Source organism: Mizuhopecten yessoensis, unplaced genomic scaffold (genome assembly GCF_002113885.1).
Source record: "Mizuhopecten yessoensis strain PY_sf001 unplaced genomic scaffold, ASM211388v2 scaffold5519, whole genome shotgun sequence".
NCBI classification, from domain to species: Eukaryota; Metazoa; Mollusca; class Bivalvia; order Pectinida; family Pectinidae; genus Mizuhopecten; species Mizuhopecten yessoensis.
In genome coordinates this window covers 2,272,208-2,297,854 of record NW_018406089.1, presented here as the reverse complement: position 1 = coordinate 2,297,854, position 25,647 = coordinate 2,272,208, and the positions used below count along the sequence as shown (strand labels likewise).

The 25,647-nt window shown below is 36.4% G+C and overlaps 1 protein-coding gene across 1 annotated transcript in view; it reads right to left on the bottom strand.

Moving 5' to 3' along the window:
- Positions 1–25,647, bottom strand: part of LOC110450847 — a 71,963-nt gene that overhangs the window by 12,207 nt on the left and 34,109 nt on the right. Inside the window, exons 2-4 of the mRNA XM_021498618.1 lie at positions 12,554–12,744; positions 8,746–8,840; positions 7,990–8,090 (exon numbers count right to left, since the gene is read on the bottom strand). Of these exons, the coding sequence (XP_021354293.1) occupies positions 7,990–8,090; positions 8,746–8,840; positions 12,554–12,744 (387 nt within the window). The remainder of the gene's footprint in view (positions 1–7,989; positions 8,091–8,745; positions 8,841–12,553; positions 12,745–25,647) is intronic.

The window sequence follows — 25,647 nt, the reverse complement described above, 5'->3', positions numbered from 1 at the left end:
TGAAGTCACATCTTGTTGTCTGATACCACTCTGTAGCGTAAACACGGAAAAAATGTTTATAAACTTCTCAACATACACAAACACCAATTTTACCACAGCATCAATACACACCGACAATATAAACAATTTTACCAAAGCGTCAATACACACTGGCAATATATACAAGTCAATAAACAAAAAGTAAACCAAGCGTTAACACACAAAGACAGATTATAAAACAGCGCCAACACAGTAGGTGCGACTTATTTAGTTTATTAAGAGTAAAAGTAACCGTCAATTAAGGACTTGCCTCAATGTGTGTAGTATATGGTGTGTGCTTGATGCAGTGTGTTTGTGTATCTGCTTCCATGCGATAGTGCGGATCTGCTGGCGACCTGAGGGGACATTTAAGAGAATTATTTTGTTTCGGGTTCAACGTCAAGTGAGGTTTTGCCTTTTTACTCTATGCGAGGTTTCCGTCCTCGCTGAGATCACCTTAGGACACCTGTGTTACCTTTTGACAGATGAACCGCCCCTTGTTTGATTAATTTTTGTGAATGTATTTAAAGTGTCGTTTGACCCTTAATGACATACATTATTGATACAAAAAAATAACCGTCACTTTGCTCTGTGGACGTGTTGAACAAATTAAGAAATATTTCCTTTTCGGAGAGTCAGTCATTGGAGATTATTTGCTGTCATTAATTGGTTTTTTTTGAATTGTTTATATGGTCTGGCGTCATATTATGAACCAAAACTATACAATCTTTGAAGAAAGTGGACATGTTCTTTTAGTTGAAGGAAAGCTTTGTATTCCTATAGTGATTTTGTTTTGGTTTGGGTTTATTTTGTTTCACGTCCTTTTATGAAATAAATATCAAAAAAGCAGACAATTATATTCCTGTAACCTATTGTAAACATATACATGTAATTAAAAACAAATCCACCAAGTTGGAGGTTTATATATTTATTCGGGATTAAATCTCGACAATGATCGAGTTTCCCGACAATATATATTTTACGGGAGGTGGAAAGAAATCCAGCAGACCAATGACAATTCCCGTTTGAACGAAAGGATCCTTTGCCACTCCATATTTTCATGTTAAGAAACTTGATTAACAGCTCATCAAGATCGGTAATAGGAAACTTTTCATTTCCTTCTATTTAACTTTCAAATATACTGACAGTGTTCTTACTTTAAAGAAGATATTTTATGACTTCGTCAGTCGCATACAGCTGCAATTAAGTACGCGACTGACTGACAATATTATTTTTTGAAGGCTCCAGGACTTTCTCTTTCTTGATAGTACCATGCCTATATCGTCAGCAACAGTGTTTAAATACCACAGCGAATTTGGTATTCAAGGACTTGTTCCGATTAGTATGATGCCTTTGATTGATGTCTCACTAATGAACAAACTTGCAACAAATGCTTCGAAAACTATTGGCAAGTTCGTTAACATGTTCATGATCTAAATGAAAAATATTCCATTTGCTTGAGCAATATAACGGTGAGCGTTATTTCAGCATGCTCATTGGTGTGCCTTGTTGTTTCGTTATCACTGACTCGGCTCCCCTTGCGAGTAAAAAACATTACTTTGATTTTCCGTAGACTAGCATGGTGTTGATGGAGCAGAAGACGTGTATCCTTTCTTAACACATGGTCTCATTCTTATTGTACATTTTACTAGGACTCCAAAGAAAATATTTCCTATGTCCATAGTTTGCCCTAGTTCCATCGATTTTGAGTTAAAATTACGTCTTTATTGAAACTTGTTATTTTAAATGAAGCTCAAACTTACGGTCATTTGTTCCATTACGTGTATCATAAAAGGCAGGAGGATTACAGCGGACGTACTTCGTCATCGGTGATTTCTTAATCAAAAACATATATGAAATTTAAATATTGCAGAGTTCAAACGAATCTGATCCGTTTATAACGCTTGCAACCTTAAAAGCAATTCGATTCTTGGTTGTAATTTCCGGAAATTAAGAATTTGGTATTAATTGGCATAGTAAGGGTCATGAGCACTTTAGACACCGAATGCTGTTCGATAGGAAGTGTATCTGTACTGGCTTGTTATCGGTATGATAATCTCCTCGACAGCACAAGATTGATTTTAGATGTGGGATTTCCTCGGCGCCAAATGCTCGTTATTCAGCAATTCAAAACCAATAGAAACACTCAGTACATTCACGCTAAATGTATGAATAAACATCCATATTGTAAATCAGCAACACTATAACGTTTAATTTCCGTTTTTCCCGGATGAAGAGTTTTGTTCCGGTAGAACTCCTAGACGCCCTGTGTACCGGTGTCAGAACATATTTACTTGGCCGTTTCAACTCGAGCTGTCTAAAGCCATCTGTTGCTGCAAACCATTTATTTGTGCTTGACATTTGTAAAAGTACATAGAATATATCACTTGGAACTTTTTAGTTCTAAGTAAGACTACCGTATTAATGATTATTTAGTAGAGATTTGCAAATGCCAAGATTACGAATATTTTGAACACTTTATCGATTTTTTTTATATGTATTTAATCTATGCTCAATGGTGTCATTGCAACAGTAATAACCACACAGACTTATTCTATATCTGAGTTAACATATATATATTATTTTGTATTTTTACTGACAAATAGAAGATGAAGTTATTTCCTTGTTAATGTATTTGTCATATTATATGCTGGTGTTGAATCATTGTTCATGGAAAAAAATATTCGTAAAGTGAAGTACAGGTAGTGTATAGGTTCCGTGTCGTATTCGTTTTTGTCTCTTAACACTCTTATTTCTGTCTAACACTAAAATTATGAACCGAAGTCCTGTAAAATGCATTAGAAAACACTAGAAAATACCCGAGGTTTCGTTTCAAAGTTTGTATGCATGCTTGCGGACAGGGTATGTTGATGTGCTTGCCTCCTTGTGATTGTAATCTGATGCCGATTTAATAGTGCTATCCCACTGAAATACCATGCCGAAGGCACCCAGCACAGCATTCCGCCCGGTCACATTACACTGACAACGGGTGAACCAATTGTTGCCATTCCCCTAAATGCTGAACGTTAAGCAGGGAATAACAACTACCATTTTTAAGGACTGTGCTATGTCCCGGCCTAAGAACAGAACCCATTGCCTTCCTCACCTGGGCGAACGCTCTACCATCAAGCCAAAAGAGAGGCATCAAACATGCAATATGTTTGTTTTGGTAAACTAACGCATCTTAACCAGACCAAATCATACATGTATATATAGATCAATAAAATAAAAAAATTAAACATGTTCTATTTCTAAATTCATATCAACATCTCATTAAAAAACAGTAAATCAAAGCTTTAAAGAGCTTTACCTCGACGACGAGTCAGACTACGTAAAAGCACATACACTTGAGCTAAAGAAAGATGATAAGACCTGCTAGGAATCTCATTTAAAGGTTTAAGGTGTCGTGGGAATTGTATAGCATTCCCGACAACACTGTCAACGCAAAACTGATAGACGCGACCTTTAAGCCTGCTTCAAGCAGATATTCCATGGAATTATCTTTCGTTATGATGACTAAGTGAAAATATCACTTTTTTATTGACGAGATAAAGATTTACTGAGCTAATTGATTGTTTGAGCCTATAGCTAATGTAATGGTACATATACAACATTAACTGTTATTCACAATAGGAAAGAGATGCACACACGGTGTAGCCACAAGTCATACTTTGCCGGAATTTTCTTGGAAATTAACAAACAGTAAATTATACAGTTATAAAGGACATTCTGTACCTTTACCAGTGGTGGGATTAAAGACAAAGTTGAATTGACATGTGAACTTTAAGCTATGATCAGTTTTCTCTAAATCTCTTGTCAATATATAGTAGCTATCAGTGTCACCAAGGAAATGAATCAATTCAGAGGCATATCTTAACCATAAAAACAGCACACCGATTAATTTTCCATTAGTGACACCGGAAATGACGTCAGTGGTGTTATGGCAAAAAAATAATAGCGCACCATGACAAGTTTATCTGTGACACATATATTCCACGTATTCAGCGGACATTGAAGAAATCAAGAAAATACCTGCTATTTTCCACTACAGTGTGTTGTAAAGGCAACAATTGTGGGGCTTCCTGAAGAATCGGGGTTTTTCTCCCGGGTTTTGTGTGTGTATTGTTTTACCCCCCATCGTCGATATGAGCCATTTAGGGCCGAACAACAATGTATAAAGTAGACATTCACAAAAACCTGAATACTTAAAAACTTGAAACAAAAGGTAAATACTCATAGATTGACTGCACAGAAACTGTATCAAATAAACATATCATAGAGGATACATTATAAAATTTGTCACGTATTTGTTTGAAATCAGCATAATGAATCATAAAGTGTTTGACTGTAAATGGCTAATCACAGACCATGACAACAAGGTTAGTCTTCCCCATGCAAAATATAGCTATGTTTGATGTAGGTATGACCTATGTGGTCTGCTCTACCTTTTGCACAGGAACCTACATTAGGTTGAACTGAAAATAACCTTTTGTTTCTTTCTTCAGACCATCTTTTTGCCAATTTGTTTTAATAAAGTTAGCTATTGAAGGTTTAAAATCAGAATAACGCAGTTTAATATCTTTCGTATTAAGGTTAAGTGCTGCCTTAGCAGCTCTATCTACTTTTTTTATTTCCATTTATTCCGACACGGCCGGGAATCCAAGTCAAGATCAGTTGACAGAAAACTAAAAATCTGTTTATACGGATGGCAATATTTTGTACGAGATTGCTGTCCCGGGTCTGGTTACCTATTTTTATACAGTAATGGACACACCACGTGCCGAAATTGTTTTGAAACAACCGTTATCGACAAGTGTGTATTTGTACGGTCATATGCATTTACGAAATGTACACGCAGATAAAATGGAAGCAGATTGCCTTACGTGTTTATTACAAGTAATCGGGTTTATTTCTGGTATCACTAGTGAACCGTGAACGAGTTGTGAAATCGCAATACTCATCAGAGATCTACTCCTTTTAACAGTAACTACGAACAAATACTAGTGCTGTACCTGACAGTACCAAACGATTTTTGACAGATTCAGTCATTGTAATAACGTGAAGCATGTGCTGAATATTAGCAAATTGCAATATGTACGCAATATGTACTCATCGAATATTAAGTGAGGTCCATTTATTCATACCGTAGCATCGATCAACCGGTATCGCCATGTCGCACAACTGGGCGATTGGTTCCTGAATCACACAGTTGTGTGTACGATGTGCGCACAGTAATTCCGGTGAAATCACACTATTGTATATATCCTTTTGCCCATTCCCATTGTTTCGTACATTGAAACTGATGTGTAGTTTCTACCAGCACTGGTCAGCTGGGATCTTTAGAACGTTTGAGAACATGTTATACTCATTGTGTTAGTAACGTGGGTTTGACTTCTAGTTTCGATGGTAAATTGTGTCAGACTTTTGCACATTGTCGTAAAATATTTGTGTAGATATTAAATTCGGAGCAGCCCTTGTTATCAGACTGCAGTGACATTCAGCCAATAATAAAAATTACCTGAGAACTGTTCGTCTGTTAAAAAAAATATAAAACTAGAGATTTGTTTTTGTTATCAAAAATATATGTCTCCCCTTTAACTGTTTAAAATGTTCAGCTCAGACATGATATTCCTGAAAATATTGCACTTATTTGACCTTTAGCCTCGAGGTCAAGGTCACAGTGCACTGAAGACAGCGCACTGTACATCGTCTGTGGACGATACAGATATACTTCAAGTTTCATCAGGACATCTTTAACTTCGCACTTATTTTACATTATTATTAGTAGAACTGCCTTTTGCTAAATTATAAAATGCATTTATGAACAAGTTCCAATTGTAATGACCCCCCTAGTCGCAAATGATGCTTGGCTAAAGTTAACAATGCCATTACATACTTGCATACAAAGTTTAAGTAAAATTTGACCTTAAAATGTTTGAAACAATCACCACTTTGACCTTGGACTTTGAGATAAAGGCCAAAGTGAGCTAAATACACTGCTTGCACATGATCTGTAGGTGACGCGGTTATAATTCCAGTGTTATCGAGTTAACTTTAATGGTTTAAAGGTTACAGCCCCGACAAGATATTCCAGAAAATTTGCACATATTTGACCTTTGACTTTGGGCTCAAAGTCCCAATGACCTAATGACGATGCACTAGGCAACGTTTACGACCCGGACAAGTTCATATTAGAAGAACCAGAACAAGACGAACCAGTGCTTATACAATATTATCTCGCTTCATTCAAAGAAGAGACATTCTTGCTATTTTACTCTTCGATTTGACGTGATTCTTTTTGTTTGTTTGATGACATTCCTTGAACATGTCTTTGGCATTGTATCAGCTGAAATGACTTGTTCTGTGATGACTGGCCGTACACAATGTAATAATAACTGTCGAGAGTATCGATTGGCTACACTATAAAAAGATGAATTTTGAATGGCTGTGTTCAAAATAGGGTGAATTACATTTTAGGAGAAGCCTTGGTAGACGCCAGATTTTCTTTCAGGTGATAATCAGGTTTTTAACATTTTGACTCTGAATGCAGTTGTTTAATTTCCATTTAACTTAACGCAAAGAATGTAAAAAAAACAACCCAAAAAATACAATTAAATTAAAAATGATATCCCATAGTAATTTAATTTTAAAATTTTACTGAACAAATGAACATTAACTTTATGTTGCACATTCTATACATTTCAAAATCAATCATATAAATTAAAAGCCTCCAAGGCGTTCGTACAATTGGGCCAGTCTTAGAAACGATCACTTTTAAGACGTTCGCCTGATTTTCATCTCGCAGGTTCCTACAAATGCATTAATATTAAAGGGGTGGAATTCTATTACAGCTCTCAAACATAAAAGTATGATTGCAATGTAATCTACCGATACCGACTGTCAGCAAGTATTATACTTCAGTGCGCAATTTTAAACAATAAATCTAATTATCATATTTTAAGTCGTCGTGCGTTCAAATTCACATTGTCGACTTCTTCCTCGCAACCGTCTGTCTGATTCTGATGGAACATGGTGGTAATCATACGCACACGGTCGGAATCAGAATGTTTTACTCAAGACGAGGCTGACCTACGAAGGGACCGAGGTGCGGGGTCATAAGTGGTCAAAGGGTGCAAAATCTCCAAGAGACTTCCGTAATATTTGTTTCCTGAAGTTCATGTAAGGTAACATCGTTTTTGTTTATGGGAAAATAATTAGTTATAATCATATCATTGCAGTTTGATGGCAATTAAGTCCTTGACTCATAACCTTTTGGGCCAAAAAGGCTATAATTTCAAGAATCTTCCTCTATAGATCAGGCAATTACTAAAATCAAATACTCTTTTTTTGATTGAAAGGTCCTAATCCTAAGGTGCTTTATCAACATTGTGAATTTCATTGCAGTTCATGATTCTCCCTTGATGAGTGGTTAAGTTTTACTAAAATAGTTGATTATTTAATCGAATGATTTTTTTTAACTTATGTGTAAGTTTTCATGTTTGTAACATCACAATAACAGGTAACAATTTTATTTTAACTCAGGTGACCGAACGGCCCATTCTCCTGTTTTTGTTACCGCCGGATCAATCGGAGCACTTCTTCGTAAAATTTGAATAATTTAAATTATTATTTAAAGTAGCAAACACAGTCTTTACAAAGACTAGTATACTTTTATTCAAAACAATTAACCGTTTGCAAACACCTTATACATGCTTTATATTGAGGTCAGAGCGTTACACTTTAATTCGAGCAAGCAAATAGTTGTAGCTTGACTCGTTGAATTACGCGTGTTTGATATTCTTCTTGCGATTTCATCATAAATAATTGTAATCAACTATGTGTTTCATCTATGTGTCAAAAGGGTTACTAAGCATTTATTCAAATTACTGTTTAAGGCTTTTTCCTGTCGTGTTGTTGGGTTCTGAAATACCAGGTTGCATAACAAAAACAAAAATGTTCATACAATAGTACCTCAATATGCTGGCATATGGTTGTGTTGTTTCTGAGATAGTCTTTGAGGAAACGGATAGTGCATTTCAGAACGGCAGATGGTCTGCAGCTTTCAACTATGCCTGTTAAAAGAGTAAATAACGAGAATATCAAATATTCTATAATCTTAGAGGAATGTCTCAATTATGAGACAATAATTTTACAGGCGATCATTACAGAATTTAATGCATCCTAATGTTACCAATAAATGTATTTATTAGCTAAGACAGTCATAATGACATTCCGGTAGGTATTTTTTTTTATTTTAATGTCGCTTTGACAGTATTTTGAAAATGGATAATCACGATGCATTGCGATGGGACAATAGTTTTAGTGAGATAATGTCAGAACTGTTATGAACACGGACATTTTGAATCTGACGTAGCATATCAAACGCACTTCCTTATTTATTAACTGCTCCTTTACACCTGTGCCAGCTTATTTTTGTAACCGTTATGTACTTTCTTTTTCAATTTGATTCGATACTTTTACCTTAACATTGATATTGTCGTTGAAGCATATCAATAATTCTATTGGTTAATATAACTCATATACTCAATGTTATGAGAGAGAAAAAAATACCACAAAGTCAACACACAAGGTTGAAACAAAAATATGTCTCTAGAAATCGAGGATATATGAATATAACCAGACGACATATGCAATAGAAAACGGCAGCCATACTTTCTCAAAATCCTGCAAGGATTAATTGCACACTCTTAAACATTGACAACTGACCTTTAGCCTTTGGTGTAACCTCATTCGGTGTCTGGCGTTGCATTGCCGCAACTTTGTCTATCACCTCTTGTCTGACGGGAGAGTGGGGACGTGACCTGTCAATAAAAGAAGGAAGACAGGTTGGATAAAATATCATATATTTTCTTAATAACTTTCCATGTACTTGATTCTTAAATGTATTGATGAGCAAATGTTGATTATTTGGCAATACGTAATTCGTTACCGGAACAATAGCATTTCTGTGACTCTAGTGATAGGATTAATATATCAAGATCATGTTTACAATGTTGGAAACATCATTTAACTAAATGAATATACACATGTAAGCATTTGCCATGTAATGCGAAATCATTAGCTTTACCACAGCAAAGCCATATTGTAAGATGTGGGACAACGCTAGATACACGACAAGAGGCATAACAGAAGAACAATAAACTGTTGAAAATGGTAGAAAGAACATTATTCATTTCCCCCAAAACACATTGAGTGCATTGTCAGTGTATTATCAGCGAAGCAATCATATGAGTTGTATCTTATACACGAAGAAGGATAAACATGGCGGTTTGACTTTGACATGGATTGGGTTTGTTGAGATTAGCATCTAAATCATGTAATATTTTAAAGAAACTTGAGTTTACCCCATCGCCCATGTCAAACGGTCTCGCATATTGTATTTCACTCACTGGTTCGTAGAATCCAAATAAACTTGACGTTTACTATAACAATTTTTAATTACCTCCTTTTAGATTCTTTATTCGTTATGCTCCAACGTTGGTCCATGTAGGTGTGCTATTAAACCAATGAAGTTAGCTGTTGATAGGATGTTAAACCCTGAACAACCAAACAACGCATGTTAACATTGTCCTATGAAAAATAGGATATTCATCAGTTCCTAATTAGTATTTTTTTTATTATTTTACTCAACCAGCCATTAAACCCGATCGTTTTATTTGATTGGTTTTGGTTGGTTAACTTTGTTATATTTTTTCTTTACATTTTGAGCGTCAAAGAGTATTCACCTTTTACAGGAATCACTAACTATTAATGACTATTCTTTAATAGATTTTTTGAGCGATTTTCAATGTCATCGTTAAGACATTACATTACTTTAAAAAAAATCCAGACACGTCATATAACTTTTGGAAGAACGTGTATACCATTTTGTGGCAGAGGGTGATACATACAGCGTTCAATATTAAAAACCTCCAATCAATACCACATATTAAAGAACAACTATAACCGGATTCTTTAAACATGTGTTTGGCCAAAAATGTAATTAATCCTTAAGTTCAATTCGTCGATTTCCAATCCCATGTCAGGAAATGAACCACTCATGGCTTGTGAGGCACATTGGTAAAGCCATCGAAAATCACAGAGCTAATGGTGTCTTTTTCTGGCTCCATCATTTTGCAACCATATTGAAATCGACCCTAGACCTTTTAACTGTGTGCTCGCGGAATGCTCAATACCACACAGCTGGACATTTTCTGTGAATTATGGAGTTAGATTCCGGACAAATCCGTCCTATTCCTTTGATGGTGGGGATAATTTCCGTTCAACTCGTGATTTATTTTTAGAAATTGCTATATCTTAGTGAGTGTTAGATTTCAAATCCATGACTCGAATGTTAACACCTCTAAAGGTCTTAACCAAAGGCCAAGTATAGTAAATATGTGTTTCAGCTTTTAAAGAATGTTTGTATTTATATCTGCAAATATCACAGTTAGGTTTATTTTACAACGGAACACTCGTTAAGGACTCAACCAACTTAATGTATAAACCTTAAATTTATGTTATTACGAAGAGTTTGAGCTAATAGCGTTAATATTTGAAGTTCAACACTAGTGAGTCACAACTGTCTAGATTTACAGAAACAACTCTGACAAAGGCTTCAAAGGGCGGGTTGAGTGTCATTTAAGAGGATACATGCGTCTGCTGTTGACAACCGGAAGTTTACAAGCCAAACCAGCGTAGTGGGATGGGAACACCCCGACATTTGACCCTATATCCATTTGCCATCAAATACTTAAATCTACTTAAACTATACGTTAAGTTCAATATCTGTAGATTACATCCAATATAAACTAGTCAACAATTACCTATTTAAGTTATTCAGAGGCACTGTATTTAACCGGAACAAATTTAAGGTAGGGATTACAATCGTATGAAACACTGGTTGATTGGCTGATTTAGTTGTTAGAGTCCTTAACAGCAAATCTAAAACAACAATTATCCGGATAACCGTTTATTATACAATTATTTGTCATTTGGATAAAATTATGCGATCAACACTCGAAAGCTATTAGATTTAACAATATGAACCTGATTTTTTTATAATCTATAGATATATCTGCTACTTTTAGAATAATTCCGAAGTAACAATATTTATCCAAGAACTTGATTAGTCTGAAATTATTATTGATTCTAATTTGTTTTTAAAGTTGACGTTCGTCTTCTGTCATTTCCTTCACCATGTTTTCTATTTCTTTTGTTTGTCCTTATTACCACTTCTGTGTTGATGGGCCGTTCAGAATTAAATAATATTAAAACTTGATGAGAAGATTTAAAAGAAGAAGGAAAAAAACTTAATCAAAGACTGATACAGAGTTTAAAGTAAAAATACAATTGAACATTCGGAAAAAAACCTTCCAGTGAAAGGTTAAGGTGTTTCGGGTCAAAGAGCATTATGTCTATCTACTACCTCGTATTGACAAGCACATTCCGCAGTCACGACCCCTTATCCAGACGTACACATCGAGATTACAAAATGGCGTTAATGACAAAAATAATGTACTTTATAGAGATGACCAGATCCTTGACTGACGAGAATATAGTCCAGACGGAGACGGTAGATTCCAATTGTATTTTGTGCCGATGCATATCCACGGCAACGTCATTTCGTATGTTCAAACCGTAATTACATTAGACAAGTGTGCTCTCTTAGAAAAGGAAATTACCATCGCAAGGTTGAAAATAGGAACTCACGCGTTCACCGGCTGATTTACGATGACACATCGAGTGGCTTTTATTTAAGTAAGACAGGGTTTATTTAGACAGGGAGAAAATACGTATGCTATTTTCTGCCTTTTTTCAACGTCGACTATAACATATTGGAATTGGACGTCATCGAAATTACACTCGGCTCTAAGACATGCGATCTTATCAATGACCTTTCTGTAAATAAATATTTTTTTGTAGCGAATCGAGATTGTTATGTTTTTAATTGTTTTCACAGCCGCTTTGAAATAGTGATTTGGTTTCGTCGAAATGGATGACATGTAAGGTATTTTACTTATCATTTTACATTTATATGATAATTTGTCCGAATTAAAAGCAACGTTTCATTGATTGAAGCGATATATTTCAATAATAATTATCCAAAACAAGAAAGGGTTGCTGCTTCGTTTGTTGGGGTTTAACTGTTATTTGTATAGGGTGTAACATCTCTGCAACATCCAAGATCATATGAAGTCTTGAGCCTAAGGCGACTGTACCAGAGAGTAGATGAGAGAGAGAGAGAGAGAGAGAGAGAGAGAGAGAGAGAGAGAGAGCTAATAAGTGATCAAGCTGTTGGAAAGAAGTGATAAACGTCTTCTTGCGTCGTCTGTGAAGACACTTTATTCCTCTCTGTCATATTCCGTGATAACAAAGAAGTTGTGACAACAGAGTACTGCAAAAGTATGTCTAAACGCTAAACAATCATTGTGTATAGCAATTGATGCGTATATAAACAGGTGAAGGGAGCCGTTTACAACCCTCTTTTTTGTGTTTATTAAATACATCATTAAAACGCAATGCCTATCCTTACCTCTGAAGAATAAATAATTTGATGTCGTCGGCACTATTGTATCCATCCGTCACTCGGCGGTCATGGATAATTGGCTTACTTCCGGTCACAGGGCCGACAGGATGTGGTTTGTATGTTGCAGACGGTGGTCGAAGCCCCATCAGTCCCTCGACGGACTCGAAGTTAATAAACGCCCCCAGCAGATAAAACACCTAAAAGTCAATAAACAAAATTCAATAAGTTCATTGGAAATTATCTATACTACAATGGATTAGTATTTACCTATAGCACTCGCCAAAGTTAGTTACATAATTAAGGTTACAATCTGAACAAGAGGCCACACGAACATATCGCAGCCTCCCAAAATACACACGCATACACTACACGCATGCATCTTGCACACAGGGGAGGCCGTCCTTAAATGACCTTAGCTGTTAATAGGACGTTAAACAAAATCAAACAAACAAACAAACAAACAAACCCATGGGCCTTAACGGTCACCTGAGTCCTACAGTATTAGTTTTTGTTGTTGAAATATAAAGTGGAGATAATGATGTCAATCAACGCTACCAAAATTTTAGTAAAAATAGTTAAATATAACGTTAAGTCAAGTTTTTCAGGACAATGAGTTGATCATTCCTATACCGAGTTTCAGTTAAATAGGCCTATTAGAACTTTATCTTAAGTTTTAAATAGTTTTTTTTCCCAAAATGACAGCCTTGGCGGCAATATTGAATTTTTGATCGACCTGAAAAGAAAAAAACCTCATTTTGCCAGGACCGTGAGTCGATAATTCCTAACAAGTTTCAATTAAATGGGCCCATTTGAACTTGACTTTAAGATTGAAATAGTTTTTTCAAAATGGCGGCCGTGGCGTACTGATCGACCCAAAAAAATAACACCATTTTGTCAGAACCATGAGTCGATCCTTCCTACAAAGGTTCAGTTAAAACGGCCCAGTAGAACTTGACTTTAAGTTTGAATAGATTTTTCAAACTGGTGGTCGTGGTGGCCATATTGGATATATGATCGACCCGAAAAATAACAAAACTTTGCTAGGACCATTAGTCGATCATTCCAACCAAGTTTCAGTTGAATCGGCCCAGTAGAACTTGACTTTAAGTTTGAACTAGTTTTTCCAAGTGGCTGCCGCCAGCCGGCCTTATTGGAGTTCTGATCGACCCGAAAAATAACCACACTTTGTCAGGACCATGAGTGGATCATTCTTACTAAGTTTCAGTCCCCATAAATCGGCCCAGCAAAACTTGACTTCAAGTTTGAAATGGTTTTTCAAAATGGCCGGCCGTGTCGGCCATGTTGAATTTCTGATCGACCCGAAAAATAACAACACTTTGCCAGGGAGTAGTCAGTAACATTCCCTTGAAGTATCAATGAAATCACTTTGACAGTTTTTCAGCTTAAGTTGAAAATGTAAAATATTAACGGACGACGCACGACGGACGACGACGGACGAAGAAGGATAGCAATAGGTCACTTGAGCTAAAGCTCATGTACCCTAATAAAAAAATATACGGAATGGCCAGATATTTAACATTAAGAGGTTTCAATGTTTGTTTAGTTTTATTTTGTTTAACGTCCTATCAACAACTACGGTCATTTAAGGACGTTCCTCCAAGTGTGCTGTGTATGCGTGCTTGTCGGTATGTTTGCTGGAGGCAGGGTATTTTGATGTATTTGCCACCATGCGATAGCGTGGATCTGATGCCGGCTTGGGTTGCTACCTTGCAGAAATGTCAAGCCGAAGAAACCTAGCACATTAATCAACCCGATCATGTAATACTTGCAAAGGTTAACCAGTTATTGTGATAACCCTAAAAGCTGAACGCTAAGGAGGGATTAACAACTACCATTTTAAGGACTTGGATATGTCCTGGCCTAGAAACAGAACCAATTGCCTATCCCACTTGCGCGAACGCTCTACAGTAAGAACAAAAGAAGCAATGCCAATCATGACGCTATGAAACAAAACTATATAGTCGTAACTTACTCATGATTTTGTTTGTTTGTTTGTTTGATTTTGTTTAACGTCCTATTAATAGCTAAGGTCATTTAAGGACGGCCTCCCCTGTGTGCAAAGATGCATGCGTGTAGTGTATGTGTGTGTATTTTAGGAGGCTGCGATATGTTCGTGTTTGTCTCCTTGTGATAGCGCGGAACTGATGCCGACTTTATAGTGCTACCTCACTGAAACATACTGCCGAAGACACCCAGCAGGACGCCCCACCCGGTCACATTATACTGACAACGGGCGAACCAGTCGTCCCACTCCTAATTTGCTGAGCGTTAAGCAGGAGTAGAAACTACCATTTTTAAAGACTTTGGTATGTCTCGGCCAGGGGACAGAACCCAAAGCCTTCCTCACAGGGGCGAACGCTCAACAAATGGCCAAAAGTGAGGCATTGTCAAGGGAGACATTAGGAAGAAGAAAGTTATTTAGAAAGGAGAGAAGAGATAAGGTCCCAAATTTAGTCGCCTCTTACGATCATGCAATTGGGGGCAGCAGGTACAATTCTTACGCCCTACCTGCAGGGTGTTCATGATCATAACAACTAAAATGGTTTGAGGAATATTACACAAAAACGTTCCGTACCATAAAATATCCTTTGGTCTGGTGGTATTCATTCTTATCATATTGATTTAACATATATTCTTTTTCCGATTTCTTAAATGATATTTCATATGATAGCATTATGAAATATTTAATGTGCTCCTGTGAAATACCATATACATTTTAATTTCACAGGTGCAAAGCATAGGGGTGAAAACTGTATTTTTTTGTTATATTTGTTTATATTCTTAAATATGTAGCTTCAATTCTTTCCTTTTCTGATTTCCTTACAAAATTGTAGCCAATAATGTAGTTTTATTATTACTGTGTAGGTACAAAAAATGTTAAAACCATTTTCTAACATTTCATGCATTTGATAGAAAATACCGTCCTGATTCGTCAAGGTAAAATCGATATAGGATCTTATATATTCACATGTGAACATAAATGTATTATTTCGATCTTCACTACAGATACATTCTTTTTACAAAATTGATGATATATACTATTTCCCTAAAAAAAGGAATATTATCATAATTTTAAAAAAGCATCACAAAAAACAAAGAATCGTTACAAACAACAACAAAAAACATTACGCATTCGATTCAAAATGGTAAATTTTCGAGGTTTGAGAGGCGTTAGATATCCTAGATATACTACCGATGGCAGTTTTGAATCCATCACACAGGACATATGTAAGTTTTAGCGAGGTATATCCTTTTCCATCAATCAATTACGGTTTATTTTTAATATTAATAAAAAAAACCCCCACTGAAGTCATCATTTCTTAAATGAAACACATTCTGCTAAAATACGACTGCACTACTGTAAGTTCGCTCAAGTGTACATGTATTCTGAATCTGTTCCTGAGCACAGCCAAGAAGATAAAATGTTGATAATACAGGCATATCTTTATGTATAAAGGTTGATGATATATATCTCAATTACGTTTATTGATTCAACAACTGAAACGGGAAGCTTGGGGAGCCATGATATGGTAAAATCACAGCTGGCGAGAGATACATCTGTACGACGGCAATGAATAAACAATGATGCCGGATTACAGTAGATAGCATCGCAAGGCTCAATAATCTAGAAACAATTCAATAACCCATAAACCAAGCACAAAGGCGAGAGAAAAAATCCTGATAGGTTTTGTTGAATAATTAATATGCACTTCGTGCTAGAATGCTTGAACTTCTTAGGCGACGGGAAATCCTGTAGCACTCCCTAAGATGAGTTCATCTTTTATATGATTTAAGGTCGCCTTCAACGCTGATGATTGTGCTCGTTAACATACTTTATTATTCTTGTAGTGCTTAACCCTGGTGAATTCAATTTAATGAACTGTTTTTGTTGCACTTCGGTAATGAGCCAGGTGCGTGTTAACACAGGAAATACGGAAATTAAAAAAACCCACACATCGTCAAATAACACCTATCGATTAACAATATACAGTCAATAAATAAATATAAATATATTTTGTCGCAATATAAGATCAACGTTTACAATATAAATATGACATAGTATTAAAGTCATGTCAAAATATAATTTCTTTGTCACAATGAAATATAACCTGTTTAATTTAATATGGGTATCAAGAACTTGGTATATTTCCTGTTGTTCATTTGTCAAATATAGTTATCTGATCTATACTTATTAATTTACCCGACCAGGATTGATTTATCAATGATTTAAAAAACACTTTCGATCTATCTTACTATTATGTTCCTTTCCTGGTTTATCCTATTTCCAGTCCTGATAAGCGAATCAATAATGTCAGCCTCACATGCAAACAATTACCAATTGTAAGAATAGAGGCAGCGTGTTCCCATAGGAACACCTTCAATTTGTCGGAAAATATTGCCGCCAAAATCAACCAAGAAATCGTCAGCCATGAACAGTTCTAATAATTTCATCTTCAGTATATTTCGTTTTGGCCTTAAATGTCCCTTTTACAAAATGTGAAAGAAAAAAAGTCACAACTATTGTCTTTCTTGGAAAATAAAGAAAATAATAAAAAAAAAAAAAAAAACAGGAAATGTTTTTTATGCAATATGGAAGTGTCAAGATTTGAAAAGGTAAAGTCATGATAAAAGAAACATCATAGAAGAGAATGTTCAGGAGAAAAAAGGGGGAAAACATTTCTCACTCTCAGATTCAACGTAACATATCAATTTATTATGTTGTAAAACGTCCGTGTTCTGGCCTTTTCCTCCTAGATCGTATTTTCACACATCAATACGTACAAGAACGGAATATTTATGCGCATACACGAACGGTTAGAAATGCCAAGTTATTTCACACGTGTGCTTTTTCCGGCGAGACAGATAATTGGTGTCAGCGACATATCGTATGAAAAGTATTGCCGTTCTTTTTGCTAACGAACCAGGACGTGACTGAGAAATAATCTTCCGAAATAATCCTGAATGAGCATTCTGACTGAAGTCTTTATATTAAGCAGGTTGTTACATTGCTTTGTCAGAATAATTTGACTATTATTGTTTCTAGCAATAAACATAATACAGACGTGTACTTGTCCAAGGTTTACCCTTGTTCATATCGCATGGTCGTTTAAGAGCGTTTCTCCATGTGAGTTGTGTATACGTGCATGTGTGTAAGTGTGCTGAGACAGGATGTGTTGGTGTATTTGCCTCTTGGTCATAGCGCGGATTTGATGCCGAATTTATAGTTCCTTTAGAATATCCTTTCTTCTTTCTTTTGTCACATATATGTACCTATGCAATTTGACACCGTAGGCGATTTTCTGAATTTTAAAACACACAAGCGTACACAATTGTTCTGGTATTAAACTATTTTGATCTGAAAAAGTTCTTAAAATTACCATGCACGCCTTCCCTTCATTTATCTTTAACATTGTAGAGCATATAATGTTAAAACAGCATTAAAATAAATTCAGAACTGCAAAATAAATCACTATTGTGGTTAAATCAGCAATTAAAAGGGAAAACAGATTTGAATGGTCAGTGAGCATCCATTAATTTATATAATCGTTTCGAAGACCTTTACCCTTAAATGGGTGAAAATGTTAAGACAGACTGTCTTAACCGTATTGTCAACTATAGCTTTTTAGTCTATTTCATTTTCAAGTAATATCATCTGACCAAAATTAAATGTATAGCTTGTCTTAACAAGAGGCCCATGGGCCTATACGGTCATCTGACTACAAAGACTGAGCAGGGAAAATGGTAACTTTTCAACTTTCAATGAAATATTCTAAGAATTTGTTTTCCATGATGGTAGTTTTGGTCAGCAGTGGGTAACTATTTGTCAATTAAGCTATCAGAAAGCATTTAAACCTTAATCTGAATAGATTTCTCCTTTTAAGGCCCCGTCCCGCTTGTAACGGTGGTTAAACCTGCCTCATTTATAAAAGAAACGATTGTTTCTAAATGATGTTTCATACTGAAATTGTTTTAATCTCCTTTTGGCATGAACGGGTAGTGGTTTAAAGCAGAATTATAGGTGATTCCCTTTCTTTGGGCGACGCCCTCTTTATCCCCAAGGGGTCGAACCAGCCTGATTTATTAAAGAAACTATTGTCCCCCCCCCCCCCCACCATAATGATATTTCAGACCATATTTGGTTTGCAATATTCATTTAGGCATTAATGAGGAATAGCATTTTACAGCGAATTGATAGCTTAGTTCCACTTTCGAGTCACCGAAACATTCCAAAAAAAGTTTAGCTCAATGGCACCAGTGGGGCTGGAGAAGAAGTTTAAAAAGTATTTTTCAAAATGGCGCAATCATGTTACAAAATGTCCACCATGTCAGCCATGTTGAAGTTTTGATGGGGTTGAACAATAACTAACAACACTTTGTCGGCTTCATTTCCTTTGCATCCCTACTAATTTTTAGCTCAATGGCACCAGTGGAACTGGAGAAGAAGTTTAAAACGTGTTTTTTAAAGATGGCGACCATCTTGGAATTTTGACCGACCTGAAAAATAACAAAACTTTGCCAGGACCATCTCAGGATCATTTCAGGCAAGTTTCAGCTCAATCCCACTGGTGGAACTTGAGAAGAAGTTTAAAATGTTGAAAGTTTATGGACAGCGCACGGCGGATGACGACGGACGAAGCACGATGACTATATAGGGTCAGATGACCTAAAAACCTATCCTTATTTACGAAATTTTGGCCTTGTTTATATTCTGATTGTCTTAACGACAAATAAGGGACCATTGTTCCGCTTAAGGCAAAACACCGAATACATTGTATTTCCACTATAGGTTTTATTACATTTATTAACCTCTTTTTATTTTATTTCGTCCTGTATGAAAATGTCATACTGGGTCACGAAAGCGGCCATATTTTAAAATTCCTGATTTGTTATTGTTTATGGGGTATAAATCTCAAAGGATCTTGAGACAAGTTAAATATGAACTGTAATTTGTCTTTAAATCTTAATAAAACAGGATTCAATCCTTAATTGGCCCTCTGTAGAATCGGGGTATTTCTCCTGTGTCTTCTGCAAAGAGGATATTGAAGAACCGCAATTGATATGCTGCCCCCATCGCAACATTTTGGATATCTGTACTTGATATATATACCCATACCTGAAAACTTTTTGTTTTCTAGTGGTATGCTTGGAAATACTTCTCTTTTGCGGATTTAAACCGACAATGGAATGCTTATTTATTTAAAGGCTATGTTGACCAATAAACACTGACAATGGTTAAAGCACAGACTCTAAAGACTGGACGTTAATCAAGATTAACGCGTATCAATTGAAAGAACTCTTGATAAAGCGGTTCGCGAATATGGCGAAAACAATTACATCATCCTTTCTATTTTTCTTTTATTCTCCATTTACAAGAAAGAGTCAGAAAGTCTTGGACATAAATTCAGTATTATATGACGACATGACAATAAGTCAATAAAGTTGAAATCACTGAATGACAACCGTTTGATCAAAAGCCGTATTTGCCGGAGAGCGGTGAATGCTACTTGAGAGTTAAGGACAGTTTACAATTGTGGAATACTGGTTTTCTAGAAAGATAGTTATTTTAATATGCTGAAGGGGAATGTTAATATATGAAACAAAAACATTGGGAAGTTTTAGTATCTTCAATTATGAAATTTGAGATATGCAGCATTGAAAAAAATTGTTCTAGACATGTTTGATATTCAAGGACAAAGCATCAGGTGAAATGAACTTTTTTTTTTCTTCCTGTATCAAAACCCCCCGTCATTTTGTTCCCATCGGAAAACTGATAGCCGGTTCGAATTTCCTCCCATGAAATTAATCAGAAATGTTGTTGATCAAAATATTCATTACATGGACAATGTCATATATATGATAAATAAGTTTCTTTCCGTATTTGTTTCTGCTAGGTGTGATTTAAATTGATCATGGAGAATGGCTGTGTGCAATGAAGAGAAAGACCCCAAAAATAAAATGTAATTCGTGTTAGAGAAAAACGGGACTACATTCTGATCGAGATGATCATCATAGCCTGTCCTAGTATTGAATAGACTAGAGGAAAGAAATGGTTGAAAGGCGGGCTCTCAAGTCTTTCAACAGAGATTAAAGGTCTCCAGAAGTCAAACAATACTTCATTCCAGAAATCATTTTTTTTAATGCTGTTACTTCTCCTGCAAGTTCGAGGAAAATATCCATACTGTATTTCACTACATGTCTTAAAGGGCGTTCGTCCAAGTCGAGTAGGCAACATGTTTTATCCCCAGGACATACATACACCAAAGTCCTTAACAATGAAAGTTTTGTTTATCATACTTTACGTTTAGCATTCACGGAAATGGCAACATTTTGTTTACCCGTTGTCAGTATAGTGTGACCGAGCAGAATGTTTTGCTTAGTGTCTTCGGCATGGTATTTCAGTAAGCTATCCCTATAAAATCGGCATTAGATCCACACTATCCGAAGGGGGGCCCCAGCAAGCATACACACGTGCACGCATACATGTAATACGGCACGTCCTTAAATAAACCTAGTTGTTAATAAGACGCGAAACTATATACAAAACAAAACTAAATTTCGCTTGTTGCACGATATTAGTAGTCCACTTATGCTCCATCGTTACATCTAGATAAGGGACTGTGATTATTAATTCATCTTGTTTAATGTTGGGTATCTACGTTGCCAAGACAACTGAATCACTTTAAACCAAGTTATTGACCACCAAACAGCTAGAAACAATGAAAGTGTTAGAAAATCTGTCATACTGATATTTTATAACCGCAAGATTTGGTTTTTATCCGGTTTAACGCTAAATCAACAGCTAAGGTCCATCAGGGACGTCCCTCCATGTGTGTAATGTATGCATACATGTGTGTATGTGTGCTGGAGACAGGGTATGTTGGTATAACGGCATCCTTGTGATAGTGTGGATCTGATGCCAACTTTAAAAATGTCTTCACTTGTGTAATGCATACATGCATGTGTGCTAAAGGCAGAGTACAACCATCCTGCCTCCATATTATGTGACTTCCAGAGAAGGGAACGAAAGGAGTTTTATACATCACGTCCGTGATAATTTCAGTTTAACATTACTTCAGTACAAGACAATAACTATTGCATTCTGAGAATTTACTTCCGTTTGAATGATTATTTATGCATGATTACATATTCAATAGAACATTTGTACAGGTCTCTTCCGTTTAGTCGATTTGTAAAACACGTTGACATGTCATTTCCATTTAAGGTAATTATAACAGCAGTGTTGATACGTTATTTCCGTTTGGACGATCCACCTGTCAGTTTGGTACAGTAATGAGAACTTGGGAGAAGAATCCGGAATTGACATGTTATACATTAAACAAGGCACAGAGACAAGGTGTACGCTTTGTATATTAGCAGACGGCAATTATTCTAACTTTACAAATGTAAACGTTAAACTACGCCCTATCTTTTACATATAACTTTTCCGAATATATCGGATTAAAGCTCGGCTGAAAATCTTATCATTCATCTTGTATCCTAGGCAGTATATAATGGCAGCCAAAGTTTCTTGTTAGCTTGGAACGCCGGGCAGTTTGGCTTGGTTTGGTTTAGTATTGTTTAACGTCCTCCTATCAACAGCTATGGTCATTTAAGGCTCTACCTACAGGAACGCAACGCCGCGTAAGCATAGAAGCATATGGTCAAAAATTCCTAATGAGTTCATTCGAACTTAATCCGCATGCAAACAAAATAGCCTGTCCTCCAAATGACCACTATAAACTACATCGAGCTATTTTTGTGCTGTTGTCCGCAATCTTCTGTCCTAGATGACAGGGATGGTACGAGGCTGTGCCTTTTCCTATCCAATTATAAATTGTTATCACAAGCTTAACCAGTCAGATTTAATACGAAGAATCAACATATGCTCTCGTTTCTAAAAATAATTTCCATGTCTAACTATTTCTGTTCGGTTGTTTATACTTAAACGTCTTCGCAACAGTCAGGGTGTTATGAAAACGGGAGACACCGCTGACAAAAGAGTAGGAAATAGCGAAAGAAATGATGTTGTTGTAAGTGTTGTAATTTGGGACGCAGATGTTTTGTTAGTTTTGCTAATGTACACTAGGCAGAACTGACAATGACAAAAAACTTATTTCCTATGTAAGACACCTCCTACAATAGCTTGCAGTTTGATTCAGCACTTTATATCAGCAAACCTCCAGGGGCTGTAAAGTCGCGAGCAAAACATTTGACAACCACCAACTAAATTAATTTAATAGTCATGATAATATTTGTAAAATATATGCAACCACAGCACGTGAGAACAACAGACAATGCTGTAAAAACTATCTGAACATAGGACGTGACCGGTTAATTATTATAAACTATATACGATGTTAACCAAACACTGGGATTCAACAAAGCATACTGACAATGGCACCACATGCCAACGCTTTAATAGATTTGGTGCGCGTTTATATACTTATGCTTTATAGCAACTGACGTTAATAAAATAGAATAATGACGTCACTCTAAAGAAATCTCAAAAACTATTATTTTATTTTTAGCGTTTTATACAAGGTTACAAAATGATCATCTCACTCGCAGCTGCCCCAAGATAAAAAAAAAAAGTCTACAATTAACGTAGTACCCTTGAAGATATCGGACCTAATATCCTTTAATCATTAGGAGTTTACCCTCGCCCAGTAGCACACTTAGATTCAGCTGTGCGCAAAAAGGATTGACCAGACTTGTTTGTTCTTTAATGTGACGTCATAAAGGATATAATTGCTTGATGTCTCATAAAAAGTACTTTTATGGTTGCAGTACTGTTCATTTTTTCCTTGAATTGGTTGTTTCAATTCGATCTTGATGGTGGTTGTGATGTGCTTTTTTCTGTGTTTTTGCAGTCCCTGCTTGTCTTTTGTTTTGCTGTGTTCAAGGCAAAAATAAGTAATACATTTTCCATGCTCGAACTCCGATTCTTTTTTAACTCTTTTCTTGATTTTGGTTTTCTTTTTTTCTTTCAATTTTTGCATTTTTTAACTATCTGGAAAAAGTTTGGATGTTCGGTTTTGCTTTATTTCGTTTAACGTCCTATGAACAGTTAAGGTAATTAAAGGACGTGTCTCCGTGTGTGTTGTGTGTGTGTGTGCTTGCGTGTGTGTGTACCGGAGACGGGGCTTGTTGGTGTACTTGTCTCCTTTTGATAGTGTGGATCTGATGCCGACTTTATAGAAAGTTTGGAGAGACTTTCAGCCAAACATTTGATTCACTGTATTTACTTCAAAGTTTGATTGGTTGCAGGATTTCCTGTGTGTTGTAAAAGAACCGGTTTAAGCAGGGAGTTCATGCATGAGCATTGTAATGATCTATAAATACAGGCCTAAATCTGGAAAATCGCATAAAGTAATCAATGCATTTACTGTTGTGATAGCCGGCATTGTTCCTCTTCCTACGAAAGGATACTTATTCATGAATATTTATATCAACCCACGTCCCTAGCCTTGTTTACGGATGTTGGCAAACAAACAAGATACAACTTCTGCTTCGTTAGCTTGACCGTTTGACCACTACATCGAGAGTAAGAATGGTCGATATGTGGCTTTGACTGCATGGCTACTGATATGCTTCGCCCGTGGCAAAGTCATGGACGTAGCTCAGTGAGAGCAAGTTTGGTGGAACAATACCACAGTGTCTTTAAACAGCAGAGATTCATGCAATGGGGTTTAGTTTCAGGATGCCAGTAAAACTCAAATCAATGCGTAGACAACAAATTATATTCAATAAAACCTCAAATCGATGAATGGTATCCGAGCTATAGAGAAAGTCGCCGGTACGAGGTTGTCCTTGTCCATCGCCAGAGGAGTCATTCACACATTACCCATTCTTATTGAGTGTAGCGCAAAGACCAGCGTCAATGCATAGCACGAACCATTTACAGTAAAGCACCTGTTAGAGTACATTGACCTTCAGCCAACACGAGAATATTTTTATAATACTTAACGATATCTCAAAAATCATTTCGAAAGTGTAACTATCATACTTAACTATCTGAAAACTGTTGGTCTGTTCAGAAAGGTATAAATAAAAATAACCACTTAAAATTTGTCTACCTTTTGTTTGGTTAATGTTATTTCCTTCAGCATGTCCAATACATTTGTACTGGCCCTTATGATCCTATTCTGTGTCAATAGGCCGTTAGAATGTAACAACGCTATAAAAAATCACAAAATGGAACTAGATTCTTTCATGATTGAGAGTTGAAATACCTCCAAATGCCCGCATAATTTACATCCAATTTTACGTGTAGTACGTTTTTTAATTCTACATTCGAGGCTGCATGAAAAGAACATGTCTTTTGCGAAGACCAGAGTTGATCTGCTGCTCCCATTGCATCACTTTCGTTTCCTATCTTTCCTGTCTTTGGTCTTTTCATTCTACGTTCTATTTCCGACGTAGTCTCCGTAATCACCCGTCATCATATGACCCTGGCTTTTGTGAGTACGTTAAACTCCAAACAAACAACCAAGCAAACAAACTTGATATTAAAATGTGTTATACTTTTTTAGCTCACCGGGTCCGAAGGACCAAGGTGAGCTTTTGCCATACCGTGGCGTCCGTCGTCCGTCCGTCAACAATTTCTNTGTGTGCAAGATGCATGCGTGTAGTGTATGTGTGTGTATTTTGGGAGGCTGCGATATGTTCGTGTTTGTCTCCTTGTGATAGCGCGGAACTGATGCCGACTTTATAGTGCTACCTCACTGAAACATACTCCGGAAGACACCCAGCAGGACGCCCCACCCGTTCACATTATACTGACAACGGGTGAACCAGTCGTCCCACTCCTAATTTGCTGAACGTTAAGCAGGAGTAGAAACTACCATTTTAAAGACTTTGGTATGTCTCGGCCAGGGGACAGAACCCAAAGCCTTCCTCACATGGGCGAACGCTCAACAAATGGCCAAAAGTGAGGCATTGTCAAGGGAGACATTAGGATGAAGAAAGTTATTTAGAAAGGAGAGAAGAGATAAGGTCCCAAATTTAGTCGCCTCTTACGATCATGCAATAGGGGGCAGCAGGTACAATTCTTATTTAACTAAATTTGACTGGAAGCA